The sequence below is a fragment of the Ovis canadensis genome, chromosome 3 (genome assembly GCF_042477335.2).
Source record: "Ovis canadensis isolate MfBH-ARS-UI-01 breed Bighorn chromosome 3, ARS-UI_OviCan_v2, whole genome shotgun sequence".
Taxonomy (NCBI): domain Eukaryota; kingdom Metazoa; phylum Chordata; class Mammalia; order Artiodactyla; family Bovidae; genus Ovis; species Ovis canadensis.
In genome coordinates, this window is record NC_091247.1 from 19,756,809 (window position 1) to 19,783,135 (window position 26,327).

General features: G+C 40.0%; 1 protein-coding gene across 1 annotated transcript in view; it reads right to left on the reverse strand.

Moving 5' to 3' along the window:
* Positions 1–26,327, reverse strand: part of NOL10 (nucleolar protein 10) — a 94,617-nt gene that overhangs the window by 26,622 nt on the left and 41,668 nt on the right. Inside the window, exons 14-17 of the mRNA XM_069582596.1 lie at positions 10,930–11,056; positions 7,039–7,118; positions 6,745–6,843; positions 5,615–5,704 (exon numbers count right to left, since the gene is read on the reverse strand). Coding sequence (XP_069438697.1) covers positions 5,615–5,704; positions 6,745–6,843; positions 7,039–7,118; positions 10,930–11,056 — 396 coding nt within the window. The remainder of the gene's footprint in view (positions 1–5,614; positions 5,705–6,744; positions 6,844–7,038; positions 7,119–10,929; positions 11,057–26,327) is intronic.

The window sequence follows — 26,327 nt, forward strand, 5'->3', positions numbered from 1 at the left end:
ATGTATATTTAGATACAAAATGTATAACCTATACGTATGTGAAGTTGCTCAGTTATGTATGACTCTTTGTGATCCTACTGACTGTAGCCTACCAGGCACCTCCATCAACGGAATTTTCCAGGCAACAGTACTAGAGTGGGTTGCCACTTCCTTCTCCTGGGGATCTTCCCAATCCAGAGGTCAAACCCAGGTCTCCTGCATTGCAGGCAGACAGATGCTTTACTGTCTGAGCCACCAGGGAAGCCAATGTCCACGTATATACATATGTAAATATACAAATCCCAAAGGAAATCTTTTCTTTCCCATCCTGCTGTATTATCACATTTAATAAATAAAAGAGAAACATGTTAAAAAAAAAAGAGTAAGTTGGCTAGTATTCTCTTTTTTCCCTTAATTTAAAACAAGTTGCACTGCCCAAAGACAAGTATGCCTTGGATGAACAAATATAAAGTAAAAACACTTATAACCAAGCTGTAAAAATACTTCCCCCAGAGAGTTTTCCTAGTCTAATTGTTTGTTTTCACAGCTGTCTTTAAAAAAAAGTAGGATGAGACAGAGCTAGTGATGTGCTGTAGTAGTTTACATACGTCTGGTTCACAGTCTGCCCTATACACACGTGCATGTATGCCAAACACACGCCACTGAATCTGGGAAACATTGTAAGGTGCTGTCACACTGTAGCCCTGCCTCAGAGAAGGGTGTTCTGGGTAGATCTGAGTGGGGATGCTCATTATCCACACTGTGTCCCAACACAGCAACATACATGAGGAATACTCCACATTTAAAAGAGATCAACACTTGCAATGCAATGGTATCTATGAAATTAAGGTGATGCCGACTTCTGAGTAAAGATGGTGGTTTGAACGGGAGCATCTCCTTCCAATCTCTGCTAAAACACCACTAAAACAATAGAAGAGGGGCTTTAAAAGAACATGAATCCCTAAGGATGAGGAGGACAGGAAAGGAGACGGGAGCAATGAGGCTGCAGAAGCAAGAGAGGAAGGTCTAGCACCCGGCATCCCCAAGCGGAGGCCCTTCTGGAGGGGGACGAGTCCGGCAGGGGCTGCAGCACGCTGAGGACGCACCTGGCACCCAGGGAGGCAGGCGAGGGGGAGATGCCGCCTCATCCCACACCCCCACCCTCCTGCTGACAGCTCCCAGTCCTTGAAATGCTGGCAGCCAGGCCGTCACCCTCTGAGCAAGAGACTGACCAGAAGAGAGGCTGAAAGACACTGAGGTTTGGTGCGTTCCCAAACAAACAGACTGGCCAGGTCAGCACAGAGGACCGAAGTGCCCTGTCACACCTCAGGGCCTCTACTCAGCTTTTTATATCTTCCACTCTTTTAAATCTGAACCAAGGACTATGCACCACAGCAGGCAAAAACTACCCACAGTTTTTACCGAAGACTATTTCCCAGCACCTGAGTTCCTGGACTGAGAGGGCCCCAAGGTGGCCAGCACTGAGGCTGGATCTCTGGTGGAAGATGGCCCCCAGAACGGCCCTGGGCCTGTCCAAAGACTTCCTTGGACTCTTTCTCCTTCTTGCCTTAGTCTCACATTGGAGGGGAAAACCCTAAGGAACTTCCTGAGGAAAAGCTGCATGTAAGAGTGATTTGCTGTTGTTGCTACTGATAACTGTGGGTGTGAGGATCAGACTGCTTGTCTGTCTGGGCTGGAAACAACACTCCTTCAGAAACCTGAAGGTCCTTATGATCCTGGGTTCATCACGGGCGTGAGGTGGAGTGAACCACCAAGATGCTGGCTGTGAACCAGGATTTGAAGGGGACCATTCCAGAACGGAGCTAAGCAGAGGAGATGTAAAGAGTATCTGCACATCTGTAACAAAGTAAATGCTGAATAGTCATGTATGGATGTGAGAGCTGGACTATAAAGAAAGCTGAATGCCGAAGAATTGATGCTTTTGAACTGTGGTGTTCGAGAAGACTCTTTAGAGTCCCTTGGGCTGCAAGGAGATCCAACCAGTCCATCCTAAAGGAAATCAGTCCTGAATATTCACTGGAAGGACTGATGCTAAAGCTGAAATTCCAATACTCTGGCCACCTGAATGTGAAGAACTGACTCATGCAGGAGGAGAAGGGGACGACAGAGGATGAGATGGTTGGATGGCCTCACTGACACGATGAACATGAGTTTGGGTAAACTCCGGGAGTTGGTTATAGACAGGGAAGCCTGTCTATATGTTATGTTTTAAAGCTTTTCAGTACCAATTAAAGATTGTGTGGTTTCTGTTGTTGTTGTTACAGTTCTGTACACAGAGTTTTGAAAACTAAGTATTTCTCCAAGGTTTGTTAGGAGTGTTGCCTGCCCTCCCATCCTTCTATTCACCCTCTTCTTTCCCCTCTCCCATTTTCAGCTCCCCTGACACTCTTGCCTTTTTAGTTCATTATTTCGGTCTAAAACTCTGTCCCTTACTGCTGGCTTATGGTGCTACTTCTTGATTTTCAAATGTCAGGCATTGTCTTTTCTTTCTTTTCTTTTTTTTGTCTTTAAAAATTTATTTAAGCAATAAACTTGATCACCTCACAATCCTTAAGGCTGGTAGGACACTTCTCCCATGGTCTCTGAACCACAGAACACACCTTGCCTACGGATGTCATGCATGACAGTACCTGGCTGGGCTGCTGCAGAATTCTAGAGAAGTACCTTCATACAAGACCTTAAGCCAATGGTGGAAATTTGGCAGAAAAGGCCAATAGGCAAGAAATGGGACTCCTAAGAAAAGTGGCTTAGCTACAACGCACACCCTTATAGATCAAATGGATCACCATTTGCTTGCCTCTCCCAAAGTGCTTGTACCTACTGGGAGCTCAATATGTATTAGCTTAAAGAATAAATGAATTGATTCTTAATTAGAATTAACACCACCGCATTTCTAAGTTTGGCTAAGGTCCAGATAATTGCTTCCTGACACTATGTGGTGAGTACTTGCCATTGCAGATCTAACATGAAGTGAATGGTAAACATCTTATTAGAATTTAATTATGTTATCAGTGGGAGCAATATCTGGGAACATATTTCATTGTCTGCCTCCATGAAATTTCAGCTGGAGTCAAAGCAGGCCATAACTGCACTGTACTGACTTTTAAATCAGAAGTTACCAGAGCTATTAAGGCTCTTAAGGGTTTAAAAAGCTGAGTTCAAAGACAAGACTAGTGAAGTGCTGATGGATTTAATAATTCTTTCAAGTATTCTTTACAGTTATAATGAAGGACTTTTTTCTTAATTCAGGAACAGTTTTTAAGGTCTTTGTTTTTTGTTGTTTTAGTTTTGGCCTCACCTTGCAGGATCTTAATTCCCTGGGATGCAATCCAGGTGCCAGGAGTGAAAACACCAAGTCCTAACCGCTGGACCACCAGGGAAGTTCCAAGGTCATTTAAATTAGATAAAAGTGTTAAACAACAAATTAGACAAGCTCTCTAACAACAGACTTTTTGTTGTTGCTGTTGTTTAGTATTTAGTAGCTAAGCTGTGTCTGACTCTGCAATCCCATGGACTGCCGTCCGCCAAGCTGTTCTGTCCATGGGATTTCCCAGGCAAGAATACTAGAGTGGGTTGCCATTTCCTTCTCTGGGGGAATCTTCCTAAATTTAAGTATTTCTGGAAAGAAACTGAACTCTGATCATGAGACCTGACTTGGGTCAGCAAGCCACTGAAAAGTCAATGACAAACACCCCTCTCCAGCAGTATTCTAGAGTTCACACCACTACAAACACCATGCTTCCAGCTTCCAACAGCTGAAGGGAAATTGATGGAAGAAGAGAGGGATTTCTCAGGTTCTTCCTCTTTGTACTTGCAGTATGAACAGCACGTAGCTAGATGCTTCTTTATAGGATAACCCCATAAATTGTTTTAAAGGCACAGACAACCATGACTTTCCCATGGACTCTGGAGGTCACTCTGCATGTTTTCAGCTCTTGGGGTTGTTGCTACCATCCTGTACCCCTGGGCACAGCAAACGCCAACTGTGTGCTCTGTCTCCTTCGGCCGTCTCTAACCTCAGCAAGAATGTGAAGAAGAGGGGCAGAGAGAAACGGGGCTTCCCCCGCATCTTCATAATCATAAGACTTTTAAGAAAGGCTCCTGTACACTGTGTAAACCATGCTGCACAAAGTATCAAAATTAAACATTAATTTGTGTTGTATTCTTTTTAACACTGAATGTCATACAGACTCAGATGCATAAACTGTAGACAGGAAAGAAGACCTCGGCATAACCAGCTCCTCTCCCTTCCCACTGCAGCTTCCAGTGTGTAAATCCAAAGATCGTATCTGTGAAGCTTGGGGAATGATCTATAAAGCTAACAAGTTACCTCCCTAACCATCCTCGGGCTGGGTTAACAAGAAAATCACTGGAAGCATGCCAAAGAGAACGTCAAGGGAGCCAGAAGCACTTACATTTTGAACACTTAAAGCTCTACGCATACATGTGATACACTGATGAAATTAGGAAGGTACACAGCCACAAACACAATCACAGCACCAAGAAGGCCCCCTGTCCCCACCACAGTCCTACTCTTCATCTTAGAGAAGAACAAGCTATGACCCAGTGAAGCTCAGGGGCACCCACAAGGACACAATTGGTGAGCAAGGGGGACCAGACATGAGACTTTTCAGTGGCAGCCCCCTGACACTCCTGAAGAGTGGTACAAAAATAAACACACGAAGAGCTCACTTGTCTCCATTCACTTACCTGGTTAAAAAACTAGGGAGAGAACAGAAAGAACAAACACTAACAAAACTCTCCGGACAGCTCAACACAGCTGGCCCAGACACAAAGTTTGGCCATCGACTCAGGCAGGCAGGTCCTGCAGGCTCTTAGGAGAGATGGGATCTTTACAACTCATTCCAGAGAAGAGTCCGGCCCACTTATCTGCCTGCCTGATCTAAGCCGATGGGGAAACAGCATGGAGAGGAACAAGGAAGCTCTCAATTCTCTGGGAAAATGAGAAAAAATCCGCCTCCTGTCTTGACACCACCAGCTGACCCTTACTTAGTTAATGACCGACCTTTGTCCATTTTACATCAGTGATGGAAGGTAGAGAGCAGTTATTCCTTAGAGTGCATGCGCCTAGTAATGCCAAGTCTAAACGAAAGCTGGTTAGTTTTTCAGTTATAAACAAACCTAGTGACTACAAAGAAAAACAATAAACAAACTAAACATTTAACAATAAAAGGGTTATTTAAAATACATCCACAAGATAAAATATGCAGCTCTCAAAATATTTATAAAGATTGTTTAGTAAAATGGGAAGCCACGTGTGTTATTTTACAGGCCCAAGATAAATATTATATTTATATATATAATATTTAGTAATAGTAGTATCCTATTACAGTTTATAATTTTAAGATAAATAAGACAGGAAGGAAATTCACTAAACTATTAATGATGCCTTTCTCTGGATAGAAGTACATGAGTGACTTTCTTCTTTATATTCTTATCTGTTTTACAAACTTTCCATACTGAGCATATACTATCTAATAAGCAGAGGGAACAAGGAAAACTAAACATATTTTCAAAGTAAAAGGATACGATTTACTATCAAGAAAACAGAGAAATAACTTATCAAGATTTTCTTTGCCTTATAAAATCTTACCTTAACTTTCTTTTTCCAGGTAGATTTTTGTTTCTCCTCCTCTTCCTCAATTAATTTAAGTGCCAGCTCTTTGTTAACTTTTGGCAATTTCTAGTGGAGGAGAAAAAATAAAAAGTTGTACTGCAATACCTACAATTGAGCTTTGAAGGTTAAAGCAAAGAGTAGGGACAAAGGGACTCCATGTCCTACACCGCCCTGGCCAATATACACACACATATTCACTGCTTTTACCTAACAATCTGGAAAAAGGACAAGCTTGCTACTAGTCTCTGCACTGACAGTGTGTCCGTGCGTTTTACAAAATGTCCAGTTAGAAACGATCATATCCCTCGGTGGTTGATCTCGATCAGGCCGGGAAGGCAGGAGGAGATGGGGTTTCCACTTCCCCTCTGCTGGCTGCAGGGCTGGTGTCATGCATCAATAGTTCTGTCTCCTGACAGCAATGACGTGGCTCCAGTAGAGCAAGAGAGTCCAGTTTGTGGCTTCCCCACACTCCCAGGAACAGCCTCGTCCTGCCTCGAGGGCCCCACCACCAGCTGTCAGCCCTCCTCCGAGGTCCGAGTCTCTAGGCCCGCCTGTCTCCTACTGCCCGGTCCTGGCAAGTTAGCTGCTCCCTGTAGCCACCGCCTCCTTTATGAGTACCGCAGTGTTTTTGCCTCTTCACCTCTCTAATAACCGGGTAACAATTCTTTTACATTAAATTCTCTCTGATAATAGAACTAGAGTGGCCTGATTCCTGTCTGGGCCCTGGCATAGTCTGACGACCATTTCCCATGATCCAAGCAGCTAGCCTAAGACATTCCCACGTGTCACCAAGAAATGGGGATTATCAAAGCCCCAGCACTCCAAAGTCTAAAAACACCTGTTTGAAAACAGCATCATATTTCCTTGGTAGGACCGACAGTATCAGCTCACCTGGCATTACTTGCCACAACACCGTTACCTTTACTGTAAGGATGAAACTAGAGCATCCACCCTCACGACAAATAAAACATGTCAAGAATATTAGTGAATGATGTAAACTAAGAATGGGAAAAGAAAGAAATGGATGGAAAGCTTCTCTGAATAATAAACAAAATAAAAACGAAGAGCCTTTCTCTAGTAGCTTCGATGCTGACTCTAACATTTACCTTTAACTGCACTCTCTGTGCTCGTGTTTCTTCTATCTTCTGCCGGATCTTATCTTTCCTATATTCTTCATAAGCAAATGGATTTACCATCAGTTTCACCTTTTTGAAGAAGAAGAAAATGAAACAGAAGAGAACTATATTTAGCAGCATGTCTCATATACAACATGAATATTATGCCAAAGGATAGATATTTTACAAATCTTAAGTATGTTTTATAAAAATATACATAAGTAGAGAAGAAATGGCCACAAAGTGATTGTCAGTCACCTTAAATAACTGTAGCTTTGTACTTACCTTGTGGTAGAGCCTTATATCCATGAAAAATCCATGCATATATGCCCGAAGAAAAGGTGATCCAATGAGATGTGTGAGCCCTGGGGGAAGTTAACCAGAAGAGGGCAGATCTTTATGAAATCTTGATTACAATTCAGCAGTTTTTCATGGACTACAATTTGATTATAATTTCACCTCTAAGTAAAAATTTAAGGATTAGAACCACTAATCTTCTTTAACAACTGCAAAGAAAATTTTAATCTACTTCAGCAACATTATCTTACTTATTTTTAATGTAACATTGTACTAAGCATAAAAATGCTAGAAAGGTATTCATGAGCTGTAACAGACTAGTAAAGAAGGGCTCCCCATACTATTGGTTCTCAGGTATTTTTCTTTCCATGAAAGTGAAGTCACTCAGTCGTGTCACTCTTTGCAACCCTGTGGACTGTAGCCTACCAGGCTCCTCCGTCTATGGGATTCTCCAGGCAAGAGTCCTGGAGTGGGCTGCCATTTCCTTCTCCAGGGGATCTTCCCAACCTAGGGATCAAACCAGGTCTCCTGTATTGCAGGCAGACACTTTACCCTCTGAGCCACCAGGGAAGCCCTTTATTCCATAAGCCAGTTTTAAATCTAAAAATAATACTGAGATTCAACACTAGGTTGTCAACTTTCATATTGCCAAGCAAGAACAGGACCGGGATAGGGGCGGGAGTGAGGTGGGGGAGGGAGATGGCCCGTAATTTCCAAAAACAAAAGAAAAACTGTGTCACAACAATAATGTAGAAAAGGTATGTGTTCCCCCAAAACAGAATAACTGGCAAATGTCTACCAACACATGTACTACTATACACGCATACTGCATTAAGGATGAATGAAAAGTCCAATGCCGATGAGTGTCTAGCAGCCCTGCTTTAAAGAGTTTCTTTCACAGGGTTCCCAAGATTTAGTAGACTTCATTTACAATTAGTGGTGCTGGGGGTCACATAAGGATGCCCTGCCTATGTCATAGAAATTATTAACTGCAAATATTTACACAGAGAAAGGTTACGAGAATATTCATCTTCAGAATAAGATCGCCTATGAAATAATTCACATGAACAGCAGCTTTAGTTGGTATAATACTAAGTGACTAAGGTTCCAAGGAAAGCGTTACCCTGATTTCCAAATTTTAGAAATAAACAACCCTCCAGGGCTACAAATAATGTCTAGGTGTACATAACTTTGTACACATAGGTGTACAAAACTTAAATAGAACAACATCAAAAGGCAAACCTAAATTTAGGATAATTTCATAAGGTAATTATAAGTCTTGGTCAGAAAAATACTTTCCTAGAATGTTAGGTCAACAAAACTCCATTGTTTGAATTTGTACAGTGGAAACTTAAAAGGGCAGTGGGGCGGGCTGAACCTTAATGAAATGTCCAAATGCACAACAATCTGCATTGAGGTACCTGCACATGTGTTTTTATAACTTTTAATTTCCTCTATTAAGTATATAGAACTATTTATGGCCCAGAATTATTCCCATTCCAAGTTAGGTCATGAATAAAATCCAGCAGGAAGTTTTTCATATTAAAACAATTCTAAGGAGAGATCTGGCATCAGGTTTTCTCATCCTTAGCTCCAGAGAACACTAGCCCCAACAGATCCTGGAGGAAGATGAGGTTCTGTGACTAAGTAAGTTTCCTCCCGCCTGGCAATTTACAGTGTATAATGACATTAAAGGCTGAAAGTCCACAGTAGAGAAACTGATCTAACTTGGTTAAACTGAACATTTCTCAAACTTATTTGTCACAAATCTCTTAAAATGATAGGTAACATTATGGATTGTTTAAATACTGTACTGAGTAATTTTCAGGCATGACAGGATTCATTCTCTAAGCAACTCGATGGGTAGGTGTCATTGTTATTATTTTATAGATGAGGAAACCAAGGCACAATGTAGTTAAGTAAACTGGTTAAGTCACAGAGCTATTATGCGGTAAAGGTCGGGTGTGAACCCACGTCAGCCTCTCTAAAGTCTGTATTAGCCACTATGCTGCCCACCTAGCACTTCTTACAGAAGCAGGGGGCCACGCAACACATTCCGGGAAATGGCATGGTACAGGACCTGCTAAAGGCCATAGCTAGGAAATGACAGAACTTAGCAAGTTTTCAAATGCTATAATCTTAAGAAACAAGAGAAGTCAGTTACATGGCCTTATTTTCACTTTAACATAAGCTACTTATTCGATAAATGGTTTATACTGATGGTAAAATCTATTGAAAAATATAACCAATGGCTAATTTATATTAAAAGATAATAATCGACATGAAGATGATTTCTAGTATAATTTATTTTGTTGATTATTATATCTATTTGCATAGTCTCAAAGCAGTGTGGGGACTTCCCTGATGGCCCAGTGGCTAAGACTCCATGCTCCCAATGCAGGGGACCCAGATTTGAACCCTGGTTGGGGAACAAGATCCCACATGCTGCAACTAAGAGTTCACATGCCACCAACTAAAGATGCTGTGTGCTGCAACTAAGACTTTGTGCAGCGAAATAAATACATAAAAATATTAGCATCTGAAGAAAAAAGTTGGCAGCATGAATGTACATATTTAAACCTTTATAACTGCCTTCCTCACCCAAAATAAACATAGTCAAGAGACTGAAAAAGCACCCAAAATATACTAAACAAAGCAGTTTTTAAAAATTCACAAAATAAAAATGTCTTTTTATTCTCCAGTGTAAGAATGTAGGTGAGTGTCACACATCCATACTGTAAAAATTACGCTGGAGATATTTAAGAAGGCATTTCCACAGAAAGATCTACTTTACCTTATTTCATCCGTAAGTCACTTTTCTAAAGGCTAAACACAACTCTTTTCTTTTTAAACACATTAAAATTTAAGGAATTATTTTGGTGGTAGCTGGCAGAAAATAATTTTGCCTGAATTAACTGTACTAAAGATATAGTTTAAATATAACGTTTAAGACTCTTGTCTAATCTGTTACATGACTCTATTTTCTTTTAACAGCTATTGTATATCTCTTTGTTCTAAAGACAACTAAGCTGCCTAGGCTTGTGAAGAATGGATCCTGTTTTCCTGTTCTCAATAATTTGCTATGCACGCTTTTCCCAAGAGAGCAAGATTAACAAAACCTACTCTCATCCTGCAAACTAGTCCTAGTCAACTAAGACAAATATGTTCTTCAGGGTGTCAGTATGGCTGAGGCTAGTTAAGAGCAAAGACTCTAGGTTTAAATTATAACCCTCACATTTACCACCACTGAAGCCTTTGGGAAGTTACTTTAATCTTTCCATGCCTCAGTTTCTTTACCTATAAAATGAAATCATAATAACATCCACTCCATAGGTGTGAGGATTAAATAAAATGTATATAAAACATTCAGAATACTGCCTGGGCACACGTAAGCCATATTTTAACGTTGGCCATTATTAAGAAGCATTTTTGGTTTGTATTCTTTAAACCCAAAAACAGTTAAGGTTCTACATATCTGAGGATTCAACCCATGGTTTCTAAGTTGTGGATTAGATCTATTAATAAGCAAACCTACAAAAGAGACAAAAATCATTTACGTGCAGTCTCTGAGATTTCTCACAATCTTATTATATTCAAATAGTACTTGAAAGAAAGTCACTGCTTCCTGGACTGGTATTTTCCTATACATAGATGGTAGGCTAAAAAAATTGTTCCTCACTTAACATACAAAAACACTTCAGTAGACTGAACTTATCTGGATCTTCTAAGCAGACACTATCCGCACTATGTTTAATACCTGATTCGTCAGAAAGAGAAGATCTGCACCATCAGATAAATGTGCCTCCATCACTTCTGATGTTCAAAATTCAAAACAAGTAGAAATAATTTTATAAACATTTCATCGTAATTTTCTTTTACCTAAATTTTCAAGGTCTTTCTTGGTGACAAATTTGTAATCATCATAAACTGTGCTTTCTGGGTTCTCTTCTAATTCTTCTGTCAAGTTGTCCAAGAAGGAGCACCACCTGGGAGCAGGACCCAAAACCTGCCGGGTTGACAAAAAGTTATCAAGTGTATACCTTCATCATATCAACTAAGAGCCAGTTATTTTACAACCAGCTTCCATAAATATACTTTTAAAATCCTTGATTCCATCAGAAGTACTGAGAAATAACTGCAAAATGCATCACCACGTCTATAATGGAAAAGAATAAACAAAGTAGGAAGAAGCTTAGGCTTACAAGGGAAGAAAAATCTCAGTCTGGGATACAATGCTATTAATAAATATTCCTACGTGAGAACTATGAAAAATAAGTAATAACTCAGATACTAAGAATAACATCCATCTATATAGTTCCACCACCTCTCTCATTCAAAACATAAATAGAATTTACAAAGGCATACACTTGGCATAGCAGATTTTTTAAGTTTGTCATGCACAACAAACAAAAGTCTAAACAAAAGGAGAATCACCCTTTCTTAAGAGTTTTCAACTAATGACTTGATAATTACATTCTATCTTATATGGTCCATTTCATGTAGTTGATGAAAAAATTAAAATTCTGTGTATAGAATTCTTCAGATTTAACCTAAAAGGGATGGCCAAGATCCACAATTAGTCCCAATGAAAGGCTGAGAAACAAAGGATTAAAGAGAATGTATAACCAAGTAATAAAATATGGATACTTCAATTTGTAACCCAATTACTTCCATAAAATAATGATTGTTTTTCACTTTTTTGCCCTTGATACAACTTTTTCCCACCAGATACCTCACCCACTGAGGTCAACATTTATCCCAAAGGAAATAACACTCAGCAGGAAAGCCAACCTCATGGTAGAGGCTTTCAGAAGAGAGAACTCTGGGCTCTTACAAAATGGATCTATCCGCCTGTGTATTCTGTAATCAATTAAACAAAGAACAAAACTCATAGTGGAAATTATTAAATCTAGCTTAAACTTTTTAGAGAAAGGAAGGCAGGAGGAAGAGAGTTACATCAAAGAAAAATGGCCCCTAATATCCTCTTCAACCATTAAAAAAAAAAAAGAAAAAAGCAGATGTTAGATATAGCCATACTAATTTAGTTTTATTATTTTGCCTGATTAGAAAGAGAGTGATCCCACCACTCCTGCCAAAGGCTATGGGGCTCATGAACAAGAAAAACAACTCTTAATGACCATTAAAAAGTACCACTGAGAATTTTCTTACTAGCATAATCTATATAATTCTTAAAAACAGAAGGAAAGGTCTTGATACACTAAGTGGTTTGACTAACCATAAAAGACAAATCTTGAAGAAATGCAAGGCATTAAAAAAAAAAAAATCAATGTAGACCACTTTAAAGAAACTGTTCTGATATTAAGCAATTTTAGGACAGTCGCTTGAAGTCAACAAATACTGATATTAATTACTACTAGATATAAAACACTGTGCTAAACCAAAGTCCCCGACCATGGTCTTACCCCCCAAGGAGTTAAAAAACCTAACTGGAGCAGATAGCGTGTATGTGTGTGCACACGCATGCACATGCACACACACTCAGCTGCTTAAAGAAATGGACTGAGATTGCACTGAGTCCGTGTGGGAGACAAGTGAGGGCCAGATGAAACAGGCTGGGTTGGGATAAGCATATCTGAAAGGACTTCCGGCTGCAATGAACATGTGAGCAAGCTAGGAAAACCACGGGGCATCTTCTGAGAGTGAGAGTTTAGGCACCGGAGCTACAAAGGAATCTGCTTTCCATCAGTCACAAAGCTGCAAAAGTGCAGCTCTACCACGTGCTGCTGTATGACCCAGGACAGCAGCCTTCTCTTTCAGAGAGGAACAAGGTATATTCACTATTAGCACTTTTCCGGGACGTTAAGATCCAAGGTAGGTTCTTACAGGAGGGTCCAAACTTCACCTGTTTTAAGTGCTTAATTTCCAGTACCTAGAACATTGCCTGCCAAGTAGCAGGTGTTAAGGGTTTCATAAATAAATCGATTCATACATAAAACACATATGAATGCATTTAAGATTTCCAAACAAGACTTAAAAGGTCTTGTCTGGCAGAAGTATTTTTTAAATTGTCTAGGACCTCACAATAGTTTCACATTTAAACCTTATATCAGTCATAAACATGGGGTTCAAAGACAATGAAAAGATACTACTCTGGGTTTACTGACTATTCCTGGGGGAAGAGATGTAGGAGTATCAAAATATCAGACCAGATCTGACTTACTTTCACATGGTTCTTTTTAATTATGTTTCTTGATTGTTGTCTGGATTCTAATGGAATTGTTGCAGATTGCCTCTCTAGGGACAAGTCTGGCTAGGTAAATAATCTCTGCCATCAAATTCACGACCATCAAATTTTACAGGAGGAAATAGTTCCATCAAAAACAAGAAAGTCTAATGGGCTCATTTTTATTAATCACGTTTCCCTACTTCCTACTCAGAGAAAAAAACATCAAAATGATGATAACAAAGTTGAAATTACTGATTTAGCTGGCATTAACTAGAGGTTTTATCGACATAAGAGCTTTCCGCAAAGGTCTACCCCCAATAAGTTGCAAAAACAGTGGTTGGCTTAAACAACAAAGAGAGTTTAACCACATCATGCACAGCTCTGATGTATCTGTAACGACCACAGTATTAATTCATGTGTAAAATTTCCTCACCATCCTTACTCATAAAATGTTAATCCTTCAACTAAGATTTTAAAATAAATTAACTTATTCTTAAAATTCAGGCTTCACAACTTGAAGAAAACATCTTTTTTTTTTTTAAATAACCGACATACTATTACTTACTATCTCAAAAGTTTCTAGGTTTTCTGTAGTATCATTATATTGTTATATTCTCTGCTGCAGTCAAAACGGATTATTCTTTGATGATCTACATTTTTACGCAACTAAGAGTTTTGTTTCAGAAACCTGGTGAAGATTCTTCTATTTTAAACTTCAGTGATCTATGATATTCCACTGTTTATTCATAAAGAGTTTTCTAAAGTACAGGTTAGTAAAAGTACAGAATTGGAAACTGACTCAACAAACTGCTATAAAGGATACTGAGGTGTTTCTCAGCAATTTTAATGACAACCAATTTAAACAGAAATACCTGTCCTCCAAAAGAGAGACTCTTTATTGGTGTGCTATGGGACGCCCTTGACTCAAATGCAGCCAAGTATCTGCTTGCTCTAATCCATTTGGGGAAAAGAACCAATTTGAAGGTACATGAAAATACATGCCACATGCCCAAGATTATTTGTCTGCATGATTACAAGCTACCTGTAAGAGGTTAAGCATATATGCCTAGTTTAAAACCTCAAAATTCTCGTATATTCTGGTAATGGACAAAAATGATGAAGAGTGGGGAGGAAAGACAATATTCAAATGCTCAGAGAGTTGACAGAAAACGGTATCCCTTCGCTTCTTCTTTTTAAAAACCAATGTACCACACCTAAAGCTGGGTTAAGGCAGAACTAAGTATTGAGGATTACTGGATGGATGGTTTTAATAGATCGAGGGTGATTAACAATTATTGACATTATTAGAGACAAAGAACCAACTGTACTAACTCAATATAGATGACAGTCTTTTCCATTTACTTAGAACAATACTGAGAGTATTTCATACTATTAATCTAAGTCACTGACAATATAGAATAGCAATTAAATATGAAATTGTTATCTTGAGTTTTAAACTAATTATCTAAAAAACAATTTAAAAAACTTTAGTAACTAAGAAAACTCTTAATTACTCCATTTAGTAGAACTATATCAGCATATAATAAATAACTTCCTTCTTTTTTCACAGTAACCCTGAATCAAAATGGGAAATTAACTGTATGTAAAATACCCAAGTGGTCTAATACATCTACCAGTTAAAGTTTCCCCCAACTAGAATTTTAACCCATATCTAATGTGGACTCTGTTACTCTCACTGTAAGGCCAATATTCTTTATTAGAAACTGCTGGGGCCAAAAAGCATCTGAAACTCAGAACCTTAGGCATTTTCCGAAAGGTAACAACAGTATGTATACTGCTTTTACGTAAAGTCTTCAGTGGTGTCTGGGTCAGTGGTCCATAACTAAACATATTAAAAGTTTTCTGAGGCAAAATCCATACATCTTCATGCTAGTGATCTGGATAAACAGACTATAAAGAGTCTTGCCATTACATGTCAGATTTGAGTCCTAATGAAGCATTTCTGATTTTGCCGCCAATAAGTTATAATAAAACAAAACAAAACAAAAAAACAACTAAGGGCTTTTTGGACTTCAGAAGGGCAGATCAGAGATGATGGAGTATACTGTACTGTAAATATCATTAACCACTATTAATGATGATAATTTTTCTAAATGGAAAGCCTCTACCTTCAGAAGGGGAATGGGATTTTGCCAACTAAGACGACCAACCCTGCATACATAAACTCAAAGGCAAACTTCCTTTTCAAACTTTCCCTCCATTATAAGCTGAATGACACCACTAGCACCAGCATGTATTTTCAAATTTTGACAGCTGGGGATTACTAATAACCGATCATAAATAAGCCTAAGACAAGAGAGACAGCTGGGTGAGCCAAGGGAGTGACCATGAATTTGAGCATGTAATTGCATTTGCAACATAATGAGCTGCCTAATTGCATATTCAAGTTTACATGCATTTGCGTGAGTAATTATGAGTCATTTAAAGGTACCTGACTTGTAGTGCTTTGTTCTCTCATTCCTAAAAATCAGATTAGCAAAAGAGCGATTTAATTTTAACATTTAAAAATATTTATTTTAAAAAGGAGAAAAATTATTATCCACCATGGTTTCAATTTTCATTCCGTTTTTAAAAAGTAGTTTAGACACTGAAATAAAATGATAATAAAATAAAATAATTGTTTAGTTGCTAAGTCGTGTCCGACTACAACCCAATGGACTATAGCCTGCCAGGCTCCTCTGTCCATGGGATTTCTCAGGCAAGAATACTGGAGTGGGTTGCCATTTCCTTCTCCAGGGCATTTTCCCCACCCAAGGATTGAACCCACGTCTCCTGCATTGGCAGGTAGATTCTTTACCCCTGGGCCACCAGGGAAGCTCGATCATAAAATAAGGCCAGGTGAAAAGGAAACAGTAGGATCACTTATGCCACCCTACCACCATCAGCTGACAAACATTTTAGTGGCACACTAACTATATATTATATCCTCTCCCTCCCAAGCCTAGTTAAAATGACAGTAAATCAATATAAAAGATAATAACCTGCAAGGACAAAAAGAACAAGAGAAGAAAATACAGTGGTTAACAGATTTAACACAGCATAAATTACAGAGGTAATAACAAGGAGGAGACTAGATTTATTCCTTAGAGTCCTTGAGACCCAGCACTCCCAGGCTCCATGTATCTGGGAAGACAGGCCTGAACAGAGGGGAGATGACGGAGTTGATGAAGCCCCTTAAGAAACCAGAGGACCGTTCCCTGGAGAGAGTGAAGGAAAGCTGCTCCACGTGCGTGGATACCCAGCAGTGGTGACTTGAGCTGTAAGGCTGGAATCGACAAACTAACTGGCAGCCTACACATCAAAGTACGTGGCCCTCCACCCCGTTTCCAACCCAGGAGCCATACGCGTGCTGCTGGGCTTCCATCCCTGCCAGCTGAAACCCCCAGCACTCCTGGTGAGAAACTGGGGGATTCTCTATAGAAAACTAAAGATCCCCAAAGAGAGCCTTCCCAATGTCTCTATCTGGGAATTCTCCAACACAGGCACAGACCTCATTTTATTGCACTTTGCTGATACTATGTTCTTCAGAAATTGAAGGTGTGTGACAACCCTGTGTTGTCAGATGCCGATTAGCAGGCTGTTGATCCCTGGGATCAAGAAGATCCCCTGGAGAAGGAAATGACAACCCACTCCAGTTTTCTTGCCTGGGAAATTACACGAACAGAGAAGCCTGGCAAGGCTACAGTCCGTGGTGGTCACAAAGAGTCAGACACGACTTAGCAACTAAGTAGGAGTGTGTGTGCTCAGTTCCTTTCTTGGCATCTCATGGACTGTAGCCTTGCCAGGCTCCTCCGTCCACGGGATTTCCTGGGCAATAATATTGGAGTGGGTTGCCATTTCCTTCTCAAGGGGATTCTTCCTGACTCTGGGATCAAACCATATCTCTGGCATTGGCAGGTGGATTCTTTACCGCTGAGCCACCAGGAAAGCCCCCCTCTTTTTTAGCAATAAAATATTTTAAAATTAAGAAATGTATATTTTTTAGACAGAATGCTCTTGCACACAATATAGTATAATGTAAACATAACTTTTATATGCACTGAAAACTAAATGCATATATCCACTGGAGATCTACTGACTTTGAGCTTGATGATATTCAGAACATGCAAGCTTAGTGAACACCAAATAGTCCTGCTAAATTGAGGAAAAGGGCTTAAAAGAATTACTCTCAAGTGAACCATGGCCAATTCAAGAGAGCAAAAATCTTATTCAAAACCATGACATTCCTTCATAAACCAAATGTCTTCAAGTTCTCTTTTAAGTATTCAAAGCTGTACTATATTTAACCTAAGTATTTCTAATTTGAGTTAGAATGAAAAACTGTTCATTTTTGCTTTTTCCAAAAATTACAAATAGTCATTAAATAGTATGAAAAAGCCCTCAGCTTCCATCTTCCTTCAAAGCTCAAGAAAAAAGGAAGAATCTTAACATGGTCCTTCTTTTTCGAAGTCCACTGTTAAATGGGGCAAACGTGCTCTCGCAGGGTCTCCTCCTCATTCTCTCCTAGAGAGCCTGACTGTGGCTCTGCAGCAAGTATCACTGGATGTTTATCATGTTCCACGCAGTTTCCTCAAGTTCACACCCAGAGTCCACAGCTCCAAAGACTCCAAGCAATGTTAAAATCTTCTGCTTCCAGTCTTTTCCGGTCCCAATTTCCTAACTATGCTAAAAATGCTCAACCTTGACGGCTATGTCTGCACATAAGAATACATGCAACAGCCCCATGGGTGCTAAAGGCACTCGGCCAATTTAATCATTTGAGAATGTATTTATCTTTTTGATCACACACCTGGTAACACCCACTCTCCAAGATCTTGTTTTGTCATTTTATTCCTGCCAGGAGTTACACAGATGGTTTTAGTGTGCTATCCTGGTTACCACATCAGCAGTTTCCTGGTTCTATCCTACTTCCTTACAGGCAAAGGAATTTATTAAAAATTTTTCAGCATATTCTGATGCCTTCTAATTCTAAAGTCCATGTAAAATCTAAGGGTATCCTGAAGAAACTTGGCAGAGACATAGGAAGAGTAAAATGTTTTAAAATTAAGGTTACACTCCTCAACACTGCTATTCTTTTTTAGGGAGGGGAGTCCAAAAAATATTTTGCCCCAACATTTAGCAGTTAATATTTATCTACATACCAAAAAAAAAAAAATTTATCTACAAGGTACCATTTGGAACTAGGAAATCCTGAAGAATGCACTTTAAATTCAAGCAAAAGATTTTCCATATATTCCCAAAGAAAGCCAAAGTAGAGCATTATACTGACAGAGCAAAAGAGGGTAAAAGAACCCAAGTTCAAGTCATAATTGAATAATATGTAATCAACTATAATGCACTTCAGTAATTTTCTACAACCCAGGTGAAAAGTCTATTTCAGATTTTAAATACGCGTGTTCCCCACTATGATGACAGACAGGATTCCTACACATGACAATATAATGGCCTTACTAGGATATACAGACTTCCCTGGTGGCTCAGACGGTAAAGCGTCTGCCTACAATGTGGGAGACCCGGGTTCGATCCCTGGGTCGGGAAGATCCTCTGGAGAAGGAAATGGCAACCCACTCCAGTACTCTTGCCTGGAAAATCCCATGGATGGAAGAGCCTGGTAGGCTACATCTATGGGGTCGCAAAGAGTCGGACACGACTGAGGGACTTCACTTTCTTTCTTCTTTCACTAGGATATACGGTATGTGTGTGTATGTACAAGGTTGTGGGAAGGATGCAGTATGTATGTTGTATTAATCTTTTCTTAGTGAAGTCTTAGGATAGATTTCAAAAACCTGACATAAATCTAATCATTTTCAAAAAGAGAAGTGCTTTACAAGGAAAAGCATACATATAATGACATCTTCAAACTCAGAATGAAAGGAAAGCTATGTCGTTTGATGAGGGGAGTGATGAAAGGGAAAAGATCACCTCCTATAGCAGAACCAAAAACTGGACTCCAAAAATCAGACTCCATGGTAACCAAGGCAAAAAGTGACGTATAATAAGGTAGAGGGACACTATTTACTTGATAAAAGAAGGGAAGAGAAGCTCTCTTTTAGAACTAAACTTGAGAACCATTTCATAGATCTCTCTCTAAGGAACTCTTGACTGGACAGTATTTCTTTAAAACACGTTTACGAAAGAAACTTCATATGACTGTTAAACATCAAAGAAGCATTAAACTGTAATTTATGAAGGTCCAAGTAATATGATCCAAGCAAACAGCTTAATGACTTAACTTGACTCTGTGTTGTCCAATACAGTAGCCACTAGCTACATGTGGCTACTCAGACTTAACCAAGATGGAATACAATGTAAAATTTAGTTCCTTAGGAACTGCAGAGTACATCAAGAGAAATGCTGGGCTGAATGAAGCACAAGCTAGAATCAAGATTGCCAGGAAAATATCAATAACCTCAGATATGCAGATGACACCACCCTTATGGCACAAAGTGAAGAGGAACTAAAAAGCCTCTTGATGAAAGTGAAAGAGGAGAGTGAAAAAGTTGGCTTAAAGCTCAACATTCAGAAAACTAAGATCATGGCATCTGGTCCCATCACTTCATGGGAAATAGATGGGGAAACAGTGTCAGACTTTATTTTGGGGGGCTTCAAAATTACTGCAGATGGTGATTGCAGCCATGAAATTAAAAGACACTTACTCCTTGGAAGAAAAGTTATGACCAGCCTAGATAACATATTCAAAAGCAGAGACATTACTTTGCCGACTAAGGTCCGTCCAGTCAAGGCTATGGTTTTTCCAGTGGTCATGTATGGATGTGAGAGTTGGACTGTGAAGAAAGCTAAGCGCTTAAGAATTGATGCTTTTGAACTGTGGTGTTGGAGAAGACTCTTGAGAGTCCCTTGGACTGCAAGGAGATCCAACCAGTCCATTCTAACGGAGATCAGTCCTGGGTGTTTTTTGGAAGGAAACTCCAGTAATCTGGCCACCTCATGCGAAGAGTTGACTCACTGGAAAAGACTCTGATGCTGGGAGGGATTGGGGGCAGGAGAAGGGGATGACAGAGGATGAGATGGCTAGATGGCATCACCAACTCAATGGACTTGAGTTTGGGTGAACTCCGGGAGTTGGTGATGGACGGGGAGGCCTGGTGTGCTACGATTCATGGGGTCGCAAACAGTTGGACACAACTGAGCGACTGAACTGAACTGAACCGAGGCACACTGAGCGCATTTCAAATGCTCAATAATCAATCACACATGGCTATTTGCTGCCATGTTGGACAGAGCACATCTTGGAACGTTTCCATTAGAGAAAGTTTTCTGAACAGCACTGGTTTAGAAAACTCAAAGAAATGAGTGATGAATACCCATTAATAGGAAAGTAGGCAAATAAATTATGACATACCTATATAATGAAATATTGTGGAACTATTAAAAAGAATGGGTTTACTTTACATTTATCTGATCTGATCAGAATAATGTTGATATACCTTTGCAGGACAAAAATCTCTCTCAGAACAGTATGCATCATGAGATCCCAATTCTGCAATATCACACGCTAGTGCGTGGGCAGGGTTTGCAGGATAGGCATGGAGGGAAAGAGAATGTACACCATCTTGTTAACAACGCTAGCGGGAGTGGCAGTTATGAAGGACTTCTTCGGTTCATACATTTCATTTTTTTTAAAATAAAGCATCTTTCCTAAAGTAAAACAATGTTCCCAAAGGCAGAGAGGCACACATACAAATGGAGTTACCAACTGATCAACAAGCCATACAACATCAAACTGAAACATCAATTGTTTCAGATGATCTTTACAAAGAGAAGCAGGGGTCCAGCCTATAATTCAGGATTGAGGCCCTTAGTGAACTTCGTATATTTGTGATATTGACTGAGAAGAGACCTTTATGAAAGACAAAAGCTCTTTTTTTCTCTCCAGAAAATTCAAGAACTTAACTCACTCACAACTTTCGTTTTGAGAAATATCAACCACAATCTCAGAAATGCAGATGATGCCACTCTAATGGCAGAAACCAAAGGAGTACTAAAAAGAGCCTTCTTGATGAAGGTGAAAAGGGAGAGTCAAAAAGCTGGGTTAAAACTCAATACTCAAAAAACTAAGATCATGGGCATCCAGTCCCATCACTTCATGGCTAATACATGAGGAAACAATGGAAACAGTGGCAATTTTTATTTTCTTGGACCTAAAATCACCGTGGACAGTGACAGCAGCCATGAAATTAAAAGACACTTGCTCCTTGGAAGGAAAGCTATGAAAAGCCTAGCCAGTGTATTAAAAAGCAGAAATATCACTTTGCTGACAAAGATCCATACAGTCAAAGCTATGGTTTTTCTAGTAGTCATGTACGGATGTTGTTGGACGATTAAGAAGGCTGAGTGCCATAGAAATGATGCTTTCGAATTGTGGTGCTGGAGAAGACTCTTGACAGTCCCTTGAACTGCAAGAAGATCCAACCAGTAAATCCTAAAGCTATGGTTTTTCCAGTAGCCATGAACAGATGTGAGAGTTAGACCATAATGAAGGCTGAGTGTCTAAGAATTGATGCTTTTTAACTGGAGAATACTCTTGAGAGTCCCTTGGACTGCAAGGACATCAAACCAGTCAATCCTAAAGGAAATCAACCCTGAATATTCACTGGAAAGACTGAAGCTGAAACTCCAATACTTTGGCCACTTGATGCAAAGAACTAACTCATTGGAAAAGACCTTGATGCTGGGAAAGATTGAGGGCAGGAGAAGAAGGGGGCAACAGAGGATGAGATGGCTGGATGGCATCACCGACGCAATGGATATGAATCCGAGCAAACTGCAGGTGACGGTGAAAGAGAGGGAAGCCTAGCGCGCTGCAGTTCATGAGGTTGCAAAAAGTCAGAGATGACTTAGCTACTGAACAACCACCTAATGATCACCAAGCCCTAAGGATGTATTACCTCCTTATTGTCTCTTCTGTGTCTTCCTTCACCACCCATTGCCAGTATCTCAGAGGGAGCTCACAGAACTTTTCCTGATCAATTACAATCCTAACTCCTGCTTCCCTGGTGGCTCAGACGGTAAAGAATCTGCCTGCAATCCAGGAGACCCGGTTTGATCCCTGGGTCAGGAAGATCCCCTGGAGGGCTGCAGTCCATGGGGTCAAAAAGAGTTAGACAGGACTGAGCAACTAACAGGCACAACCCCTGCTTCAAAGTCACCCCTTCCTACAGGCAGAATAATCTTATCCCCATATCTGATCTCACACCCCTGAATAAAACCCATCAAAATCATGCCACTCCACTTTAAACCAAAACCAAAAACACTGTACAAAAGGTTTGGATATAGGCCTTTTTATCTCTCCAGTTTTACTTATCTCTTGCCCCTCCCTATCCCTAGAAAACCTAAGCTCCTTCCCAGTGCACTGAACAGATCTGAGGCTCTAATTTCAATTCCTGTGTGCAGAAAGCTCTCTCTTTCTACCTCTTCACTGGTTAATTCCTACACATCCTTCAGGATTCAGTACAGGGACTTCCCTGGTGGTCCAGTGGTTAAGAATCTGCTGTGCAATGCAGGGAAGTCATGGGATCTTCGCTCCCCAACCAAAGAATGAACCTGGGCCCTTGGCAGTGAACCACCAGGGAATTCCCTCCATTTAGTAATTGTGGCCATGTGATGCGAAGAGCCTACTCACTGGAAAAGACCCTGCTGCTGGGAAAGACTGAAGCAGGAGAAGAGGGTGGCAGAGGATGAGATGATTGGATGGCATCACTGATTCATGCACATGAGTTTGAGCAAACTCCAGAAGATAATGAAAGACAAGGAAGCCTGGCGTGCTGCAGCCCATGAGGTCGCAAAGACACGACTGAGTGACTGAACAGCAACAACAACAATTTTCACAACTACCTTCTAGAGCAATTTAAACTGCTAATAACACAAGTCAATCCCACAATCATCACCCAAAAGGGCATGGGGGAAAAGCAGATGACACTGAAGCAAGGAGACGGATAGACGGAGGTTCATTATATCCATCTTTACTCTTATGCATATTTGAGATATTTACATAATAAAATTTTGTAAATGAAGTGTCAAATACGCATTCCTTCAAATCAGCACATGTTCATTGAGGGTCCACGAAGTACTGGACATGGTTCTAGTCACCAGGGATACAGCAGAAAGTAAAACACACAAAAGTCATGCCCTGAGCGTGCTGACATCCAGGCACACGTGCACTGGAAGATGAACTTGCCTGGAATTTGAGAGGACACCATATTAAAGTAAAAGAAAGTCCAAGTCTTAGAACTTTCTTTTTGTTTTCTGAATTAGCCTGGGCTTTTAAAAGAACTTAACTCAAATTTCTTACCTATTTGTATAACTTGTCTATTTTTAAGTTTAAAAAAGAAAAAACAAAACACAAGAACTCCACAGTAGGTAATACGCATATTAGTCAAAGAAAGTGCCAGAGGATTCAGACCATCAGGCAAACTCAGAAACTAAAAACTGACCCCTGGCTGTAAGCACTACCTTCTACCACCACCTTCTAGGCGACTATACCAACAGGCCCCTGGAGTACCAGAGTGATTCCCATCTCTCTTTTGCCCGAAACAAGAATGGTAAAGAGATGAACCTGGTGAGCACCAAGACAGAAGGAATCACCAGAGCTGGAAAGACATGATCTTTGGTCAATATTTGATTTAAAACTAAAAACCAGCATCTGAATAGGAAGCTTTCAAGCACACAGGCATGCCAGATGTGCAACCGTTTTAGCAAAAACAAGTATCATCTAAAAACATATTAACAGAATAAGTTAATGCTATACGTGCGTCAAATATTTCCATATGGAAATTACGTTCATTTTTACCTTGCCGGAACTGAAATTAACTTTTGAAAATGTGACAGGATGTTCAGAAAATTACTTCCTGAGTGTTACACATTAATGCTCTCTGTGCGTCTGCTATTCTGGTGACCCAATAAAATGTGATGGGAAATGGAGAGGATTTCCTTTGTTGAGAAAAATGCCAAAGATACTGTTACTGCCTGAAAGTGTTTAGATTAAAATAGGAAGTCCACATTTCCCCCTTGTAAAGACACAAACAACTTGTTTGTATTAGAACAGATGCTTTATTAGCCACCTGACACTCATGCCTTACTTCCCATTTCACAATTTTGAACATATAACTGAAAGATTACAAATAGAACACGACACCTTATAAAGCAATTTCATGCATAAGAGAAAATTCAGTTACAAGAGATCTGCTGTGAGGTTGGGTAAGTTAGAAAATAAGCTCACTCTGCTTTTCATCCCTCTCTTTTTCTGTTAATTAGAAAAAGTAATGAAAATACATGGAGCTTGTAATTAACTGCCACTAACCTGCTGTTCTGCCTATAAGTGCCTCACGTATTTTTCTCCATAAAATTAGGTCTATCACCTTCCATAAGATGTCTTATCCCGCAGATCTTTCCTATGGGATTGGCTTTATCTTTTAAATGCTTTTCTTAGAGAACAAAATTAAATGTATGTTCCATCTACATTATCATGAATCAAGACATCTAAAAAATACCCATCTCTGAACTCAGAGTTGAACTCAATTTAAAATGAATCAGGTTTTTCATTCATATTTGTCTTCTCTTTCCTTTTCCACTGCTTCCTGTATTCTGATAGCTCTTTCCACACACTCAATAATGAAAATTTTCTTCCTTAGTCTAATGTGCATCATTTTCTTTACCTCCCATGGGGTGCCTTTCTTTTAGGAACTTATTCTTTTCCTAAATCCTATAAACATTCCTTCTCTAGATGGTGCCTGATAACACAATTCCTTTTTTTTTTTTTTTGATAACACAATTCCTGAACTCTTTTTCTGAGCTTTCTCTAATCCTCTATCTGTGAATTACTTCTCAATGAACAAGCATATTAACAACCCCAAGATCAGCCCTTCACTGTATCTCTTGTCCTTCCCCAGCCCTACTCACATGTGGAATCACTGCCAACATCCTGCTAAATTTATTCCTTTGACTTAGAACTGAACAAAACCCCCAAACCCTTTTTCATAGATACCACTGCAAAGCCCTATCTCACTCATTCTGAACTTGCTAACTATATTTAAAATTTCTTTCTCTTTCTTCTACTCTGACCACTGTATTTAATACTTCTGAGCTGTAATTTCATTGGTTTAACTTCTTACATAGAGACCAGGTTCTACAGTCAAGCAGCTAAGATTAACAAGATGGTGCAAAAGAATCTGCCTGCCAATGCAGAAGACCCAAAAGACTCAGCTTTGATCCCTGGATCAGGAAGATTCCCTGGAGGAGGAAACGGCAACCTACTCCAGACTTCTTGACTGGCGGGCTACAGTCCACGGGGTCACAAAGAGTTAGACACAACTGAGCAGAGCACAGAACAGCAGCAATTAAAGTCAAACCTGAAAATCCTTCGGGCTGCCCTTCAGTAAGTCTAAAAGAGCACATGTGCCTCGGGTGTCGACCAACATCAGATACAGAGGGCAACCGACAGCCAGGGGCCTTGTCACCGAAAACTTATCTTAAATTACCAGAATCATCCTCAGTATGGCAATGCTATGAGAGGTATTGGGAACAAATATCTTTTGAAGAAAACACTCAAGCAGTCCCTTTCAAATCGCATGCCTCATCTCAACCACATAACAGTGATCTCTAAGAGTTTATAATAACATGGGAAAATAGGAAGTGAGAAAAAAGCAAGATATTAGATCATATCAATTAAAAACAATGGAAAAAATAGAGCAAAATGGTAAAATGTGTTTGCCCTTCTCTGGCAGCTCAGTTGGCAAAGACTCCACCTGCAATGCAGGAGATCCCAGTTCGATCCCTGGGTCAGGAAGATTCGCTGGAGAACGGATAGGCTACCCACGCCAGTATTCTTGGGCTTTCCTTGTGACTCAGCTGGTAAAGAACCCACCTGCAATGTAGGAGACCTGGGTTCAATCCCTGGGTTGGGAAGATCCCCTGGAGAAGGGAAAGGCTACCCACTCCAGTATTCTGGCCTGGAGAATTCCATGAACTATGTGGTCATGGGGTCGCAAAGAGCTGGACACAACTGAGCGACTTTCACTTTCACTTTGGTTAATGGAAGAGTGAGTTTTCT